The sequence below is a fragment of the Mytilus trossulus genome, chromosome 5 (assembly GCF_036588685.1).
Source record: "Mytilus trossulus isolate FHL-02 chromosome 5, PNRI_Mtr1.1.1.hap1, whole genome shotgun sequence".
NCBI classification, from domain to species: domain Eukaryota; kingdom Metazoa; phylum Mollusca; class Bivalvia; order Mytilida; family Mytilidae; genus Mytilus; species Mytilus trossulus.
Window position 1 is genome coordinate 7,690,490 of NC_086377.1, and position 8,259 is coordinate 7,698,748.

The following is an 8,259-nucleotide window of genomic DNA, read 5'->3' on the forward strand; positions in this document are numbered from 1 at the left end:
CAGAATCAAAATTAAATGAGTTGAATACTTTATTCTTTCAATTCATATGGAATGGAAAACCTGATCGAATTAGACGAAGTAATCTAATCAGAGATATTCTACAAGGAGGTTTAAATATGATTAATATACATTATTTCAATATATACCTTAAGATTGGCTGCATAAAGAGGTTTTCATCCAATTTATATGGTAGTTGGTAATCATTATTATTAAAAAGCCTTGAACAGTATGGTGGAGAAAGGGTATTGCATTTTCAAAAGGAGAAAATCAGATAAATTTCTGATAGTCTTAGCAATCCTTTTTGAAAAGATGTACTTTTTAGCTTTCATGTAGCAAGGCCTGCTACCAATATTTCTGTTCAATATATTTTGTCATTAGATATTTTAAATTTCGCACCTCTAGTAGATTTTCCGTATTTTATTTAGTGGCATAGAAGGGGAGTGCAGTCTTTGTTTGACCTTATTAACTTAGAGACTAAGGACTTTTGTAATTTTGATCAGATAGGACCAAGACTTCAAACAAATAATATTTTAAAGTATTATGGTTTCATTGCAAACATTCCAAAGTATATGAGAGAATATATCAAAGAAAAGATGCTCATGTAAATTTTGAAACTTTTAACTGTATTGATAATTTTTTGGAAAGATTATTGTGTAACAAAAAGCCAAAGTTTGTTTCAACAATCTTGTTGACAGAAATGTGCAACTGCCAACAGAAAAGTTCTTACAATGGGAGAAATCACTAGGTATTAAAATTGCAGTTTGGTCAGAATATAATATTATTTTAAGAAAATCATGTAAAAACACTTATTTAAGAACTTTTCAATATACATTTTTACATAGAATAATTGCAACTAACACTTTCTTGTATAAAGTTAAACTTAAGGATTCAAAGCTTTGTACTTTTTGTAATGTTTCTGATGAAAACATGGAGCATTTATTCTATGAATGTCCAATAACATATTCTATATTGCAAACTTTTTCACAAAAATTGAAAAGATATTTTGTGAACTTTACATTATCTAAGAAGCACATTTTTCTTGGTCTTCAAAATGAGAGTTTACTGTTGAATTTGATCATTATTATTGCAAAGAACTATATATATACAAATGTAAATTGTATGAAAAGAAACCAAGTATTATAGGGTTATTAGCAAAAATAAGAAAATATCAGGAAAATGAACATTATATAGCAAAGAAAAATGGTACCACACCTTATTTTCAAAACTTCTGTGCCCCATTAGATTACATTTTTGACTGATTAGTCACCATTACTTTTGATTCAAATCATATGAAATAAAAAATGAAACTTACAGTTAATAAAGAGCAGATCTTTACAATACACAAGTTGATCTATGTTATGTTAATGCAAGTGAAATAGTGTGTGTATGTGTGTGTGATTGTTTCTTTTCCACTTTTTATTATAATGTTGATATTTAAATAATATCTATTCACATTGGAAGAAAAAAATGTAGTCATTTTTTTGCTGTATATATATATATCAAACCCCTTAACACCATAGTCAGGTGGTGATGTAAAGGGATTGTAAAAGCCTGACTACCAAAAAAATAAATAAAAAAAAGATACTTATTGACTTATCTAAATTTACATACACATGATGATTTTGGTAAGTTCAATATGTATGAACGCTTGTGATATTTAAAATATCACCATAAGAAATTTTGTTTTACATTTGTTGTGTGTACTGAAAGAACACTTAAGCAAACAATTAAATGTTGGAATGACATCGTGTTTTAAACCTTATAAAATCTTCATCATGCCTTAATCAGTGACGATATTAGAATAATCATGTAGAGCGATTACCACTTCAAAAAATGCAGTCTCTATTTCGTTCGATAATCATGATTTTGATCATTTATTCAAACATGTCATACAATGTCGAATTAACATAAACGGACCAAATCTTCCGCACAAAATGTCCATTTAGACAATCAATCTCTCTTCAGTAATGCTGAACAATTGAAGATCTACAGACCAAAAGGACCAAAAAGTATAGTCAAAGCCTGGCAAATATTAAAAGCTTGATGCGTATGATACATTTCTTGATTTTAAGTAATTTCCAACATTTTGTAATATCAACTTTTAATAACACAAACTCCATATGCTTATACCAGTACCGGCTACAGGGCTGAAGATACCCTCGAGGACTATCAGTCAACCAGCAGAGGCATGGACCTAGTGGTAGTTATAACATGAAGGGTAATCCTTTTTTTGTCGCCAAAAAAACAAACAAGGAGTATAAAAAGATTGAAAAAAGGAGCAAGAAAACAATAGTCTGTTAATTATCTGCGATTTAATATCAATGGCTTTATAAGCGTGACAAAATATGTATTATTCATTTCAAGGTGTTCAAAGATATAAACAAATGTTATCCTTTTTATAATTGTATTACACAAGAAATATAAAATGTCTGCCATTCGCTGAAATGTTCATACATATGTTCGAATTGCATTTTTTATTGGAACTCTGCAAATAGGACATTTGTTCGTTTCATATTTTAATCGAGTGAAGCAGGGTTCACACATGGCGAAATGACCACAAGGTTGGATCGTAATCTGCAGTGGATTTGACAGGCAAACTTTGCACTGCAGTCTTGAGTCTGTTGTTGACTCTACTGAGCTCGAAGATGAAGACGTAATTACAACGTTATTTTGCTCTGTTGACACATCTAAAGAAATGAAATAATGTATATCACTCACTCTTACAATATAGAAACCTTTAAATTTGTTCATTGTTCCGTGCATTTTCTAAGTTCAGAATAGTCATTTATAAAAATGGCACCTCGATATTGTTCTTTTACGTTAACCTTGATGGTACTATTTTTTTTTAAAAGAAAGGTTGCTCCATATTCTTAACATAGTACTATGATTTAAATTTAGGTGTTTTAATAATAGTTTGTACATAGAAATGTGTCTACAACATGTAAATAGTTCAATCCTACTCTGACACTCTTCCCTTGAGTGATAAACGATGATATCAAAAACATTTACATTATTAAAAAAGCAATAAAAAAACAATACCCATTTAAAAGTTAAAGTTAACCAATATGTTAAACCAAATCTTTTTCACTTTTTTGTATTATTGCCTCATTTTACATGTTTTAGTCGGATTCTTGATCGTACATGTGTATGAATAAACAGTTCTATATTATTGTGACAAATTAATTTCTATACACGATTAAAATGCTGTAGACTAGGAGGTCTGTATTGTATTATTTCTTAATCTCTGCAGAACGTGAGTCTTTGTTTACTCCTTGGTTGTGATTGTTATTGTCTTGTACGCTCCACATCAATTGAGTAGTGTACGCTTCCACATAATGAGTATTGTAAAAAAATAAAAGATTTTTAGGCTGCGCATGTGATTTTTTGTTGTTGATATTTGATAAATGACATACCACAACAAATTCAAATTTCATAAATTCGAAATAGTAGAACTTATTGGTGTTTGTGAACGTCTATTTACAATTATCGTTCTACACGAAATTCATTAATTACTTACCATTCATTTCGATATTCTAAAATGGAATAAGTCGTTATATATACATTGTACGTATTTTTTTCCAAATTAGGAAGGCGTCTATAGAAAAAATAAATGTAATGTACAGTTTCTTGACGGAAATAAAAATTGAGATTTGAAAACTTTGTAAAGTATCTTAGATATAGGAAATATCACTCTCATGCTGATATTCATAATTTTTTCTAATATAGGATTTGGTTATGTTTTTTTTATAAATGAACTTCATCATATTCTTAATAGAAGCTCACAATTTGCCTCCGAAAGAAGTATTAATTTTTGTTATTGTCCTTTTCTTCTGTTGAACTAATAGCAGAAAAAGATGTAATATAGAAAGAAAAAAAGAGAGAAATTACAGAAATCGCTTAAATTTTACAGTTATTTAGTTTATGTACAGGATATTTGAAAACAATAATAAAACATATAGGTCACCGATAAGTTAACAAGATATTTCAATTTTAATGCCAAAAAAAATGCCAAGTTGTTTCTTTTTGACACTCTTCTTTTTCAAGCAAAGATAGACGAAAACGCCAGATTGTTTCCAATATCGACAAATCTAGGGCACTGGTAACTTGTAACTTACCTCACCACAACTTTCGAATGTTTGAAGTTGTTCACATGATCGAATACCTTCCCCTGCAAGATTCATTATATACGGACATTCTGGTTGCAGCATAATATGTATTTTGACCGGATCATCGTCTTTTTGCCATCTTCTATGTACTATACCACACTCAAAACAAGCAACGATGTCAGCAAATCCTGAATACATTTACAGAGGATAAAAATCTGATATTCATGTGAAAATTTTAAGATATTTGAATTTTTGTTTCTCCTACTTTTATCAATATACATTGATTGGATGACTGTTTTTAAAAGTCGTTTTAATATTCGACATTGGTAATGATTTATTCAATATGAAAAAAGAAACATGTCGTGTATACTCGCCACATAAAAAAAACTTTCATATGAATTGAAACTGATTTAAAAAATTTGATAGTAAAATAGCTATCATTCAATCATAAGGTATCCTTTATGGCATCTTATCTAAGTTACGACAAGTATCCTTGCAACGATAAATTGCTCGTTAGAAAAAGAATACAAACAACAATTAACCAATTATGGCAATGAAAAAAGATGTGAGACATAAACAACGGTTACGCCAAGACAGATAAATTGACAAATACCAGGACTTGGACAATCTCTGCAACGACTGATTGTCGATGTGATCATTTCATGTGATCAAGATACTCCAAATACAGATTCTGAACAAAAAAATACCACTATAACAATTGGCTGAGATCGTCTAATCAGTAAATGTACAAATTGTTCCTTGAATAGGTATTTTTATAATTTTCTTTATATTCCATATTGTTAAACACATGAGCATATCTAAACCATGCTCAACTCAATTTCCAACATGATATCCATATAAATCGAACACAGGCTCAAAATGGTGTCGCTACTTCAGAATTTGTGTCTTAATGTAGCCAGTATATGTGTGACTCAATACTGTATCGTTTAGACGTTTCAGATGACGATACAATTAAAAATACCGTTTAAGACTTAAAACCGTCATTGAAAACAGACAAAACCTTGACCACAATAAAATACGACAAGAGATAGACATCAATTACAATCCACTTCTAATACACATTGAATATAATAGTTCAGAGCAAAACAAGTACCAACAATAACAAATTGATATATTGTTGCTGCGCAATCCGCCCTTAACATACAGATGGTAATTGTGATGTATACTATAAATAATGAAATGTATCTTTACCTTTGTAAAAAAAGCCGGCCTTAGCAAAGATCCATATAGGTAAAGTACTGGTAGATGTCCAACCAATAAAGGATTGTTCTCGGATATCAAATTTCGAGTATGATCTGAACTTTGTATGTTTTGTACTTCTGCTTTCATTTCTGTCCCTATGTTGTGTTCGTGTAAACAGTAATTGTTGTTTCTGCTGAATTAAATCATTTGTCTGAGCCAGGTTTTCGTTATAACTGTGTATCACTGTTTCTTGTTGTTGATGTATGACAGGCATAACTGCACCGGCATATCCATTTTGATCATAGTGTATGCTACTGTTATTATTTGAAACACTAACACTTTCCGATTTACCACTACAACATAATTTTGATCTTAAATCATCGCCTAAAATAGTTCTGTCTGTAGTACATGTATATTTCCTTGTCTTTTGTTCACCAATGCTACACTGGACGCACTGACCATCACTTTCCATCATAACATTTTAGACTACTGAGTGTATTTTGCGCCCTTTTACATCTCGTAATTAGAATATGCTCTACTGAAATGTATGTATATATTTTAAACGCATGTACATTTGTATCATTGCATTTTTAACATTTACGTTGTATAAACAAATATACAAATATCACATTAGAGAATTATACAGTGTTGAATAATTGTTTTATATTTAAATTCGTAATACCCCGAAGCAAATATGCATTACATATGCAACATGATTTACATTCTGTTTTATCAGTACACTGTTTACTTGATATGTAATGTAAGTACGTATTTCATTACATGTAAGGGCTATATTGTAATGTCATGCATTACATACAGACTGTAAAATGTAATACGATAATAACATAGTAGTGTGTCATTTAATGGAAGAGTAAACTATCGTATCTGAATAAGAAATTGATATAAAATAGAAATTGATGAATTATGCTAAGGTTGAATTTAAATATTGTCAATTTAATTTTACGTTTTGCACGATTCATGATACACGACGATTATCACACAAACTTTGAAGAAATAAAATCAGCTTTAATAAGGACACGTTTGAAATCATATAGTATTCGATAAATGCAATTCCTTTTTGGTATATTTTAGAGTATAATACATGAAATAGTACCAATTTGAATACATGATTAACAAATTATAAACTAATGATAAAAGGGCTAATTCGTTGTCATACTACTTGTGACGTTACGAAAGATACTCAAACAAATGGCATATTAGAATGCAGAGCGGTATATTATTGTTTTAAGATTGCATTGGCCTGATTTCAATATTTTCCAATGTCTAAAAATATACATTAATTTTTAAAAGTATGTGTGGGATGTTAAAATACCAGATATAATCACCTTTTCCGACAACATATATCTTATCCGGATTTGTCTTTTTTTATTTCCGGAAATAACGTGTTTAAAATGTACTGCTCACTTACATGCCTTTTGAGTTATTATCAGGTATAAACTTGTTTATCTATTGATAAACAAACAACACTAATACTATGATGAATCATGTTGTACATATTAAAACTGATGATATTTGTTAAATATTTGTAAACTGATGAAATAACATACTTACTATGGTTGCTATAACATTACACATATCTATTTAAACGACGAGTGAATCTATGTGTGTACGATTTAAACGAATGATATTGTGCGTTGTATAATTTAAAACCAGTCAAGTGATCAAAACGTATTATCAAGTGTTATCGGATATTTACAAACTTTGCACAGTCATGTGGTAAATGTTTTAAATGACACGGAAATAAATCGTTTGTTTAACGTAGAACCTGTGTGAATATAGTATTGAGTCGATCTTATATTGTGTATGTATTATGGCTAGTTTTCAATCTTTCAAATTTACAATTATAAGCTCTTTCTATATCAATAGAACCCTAATACAGACCTCATTATATCTGATACTTACCAATTGGTTGCATGTAATACTGAACATAAACGAGGTCAATGAGAAATCAACATTAAAATATAGATGGTGTTATTTCTTTTACCCACGTTGCATACGTCCTATTTGTGATCCGAGTTGTCGTGAACAACAATTTATCAATAATATTTTTTGGTGTTTCCCTTATTTAAAAGGCACTGTCCTGCATTTAGTAAAGCGTTTAAGCATTTTTACATTTAAGATGAACAGTGTAAAACATTTGTCTTCGCTTACAGGCGTTTGAGAAATATTGTATGTGCATCATATGTTATTGCTTTATTTTTGATATTTTGTAATAGAGGTCGGTCATTTAAATACTATCAATAGTTTCATATACGTTCAAGTTGACGTATACCATCTGCAGATATACAAAAAACAGCATGTGATCTCGGGCTTCAATTTTGAATATACTTTCAATAATGCAAATATAAAACTGATTAATTTCTAAGGCTAGTATTTAATTTTATTATACTTCACGTTAAAATACCATATTTTGATTGGCTAATACAAGGGTGTCATTTTACTCTATCACATAGCTGAGAGGGTGACAATTTTTTTGAATGTTACTCTCTCGTCTAAACCAATCAAAAATCGACAATTTAAAGGACAATGGATTGAATTTACATCAAGTAGTTGAATACAATGCTTAAGTTTTACGTTTTGGATCAAATTTTATTATTTAACTGTCAAAATAAAGAAAAAAACATCTTGTTGTTTATTTCTAACACTCGTAACGTTGTTATGTACGTGACGTCATAGAAAATACTTTTGAAATAAAATTAATCTGAAAAACACAAAAATGGTAGGATGTTCAGTATAATAAATTAAATAACACATAGCTGAGAGGGTGATAGAGCAGATTGGTACCCCTTGAAAAAGCATTGTCTACCTTGGCTTCGCCGCAGTTGACAATGTTTTCTCGGGGTACCAATCTGCTCTATCACCCTCTGAGCTATGTGTTATTTATATAGTGTATCTGGCTTGATTTTTAGAAAACGTCTTGAATGTGTTT

At 29.9% G+C, this 8,259-nt stretch overlaps 1 protein-coding gene across 3 annotated transcripts; it reads right to left on the reverse strand.

Moving 5' to 3' along the window:
• Positions 1–2,292: 2,292 nt before the first annotated feature.
• LOC134718494 (death-associated inhibitor of apoptosis 2-like) lies at positions 2,293–7,018 on the reverse strand. Of its 3 annotated transcripts, none has more exons than XM_063581067.1 (5): positions 6,882–7,018; positions 5,319–5,847; positions 4,116–4,294; positions 3,518–3,533; positions 2,293–2,687 (listed from the first exon to the last, which is right to left on the reverse strand). In XM_063581067.1, exons 2-5 carry the CDS (start codon positions 5,782–5,784, stop codon positions 2,449–2,451), a joined length of 900 nt encoding a protein of 299 aa, XP_063437137.1. In that variant the 5' UTR covers positions 5,785–5,847; positions 6,882–7,018; the 3' UTR covers positions 2,293–2,448. The 3 variants fall into 3 exon arrangements, with proteins under 3 accessions (XP_063437137.1, XP_063437139.1, XP_063437138.1); XM_063581069.1 differs by having other exon boundaries at positions 5,319–5,844; positions 6,882–6,983; XM_063581068.1 differs by having other exon boundaries at positions 6,878–6,975.
• Between the last annotated feature and the right edge of the window lie 1,241 nt (positions 7,019–8,259).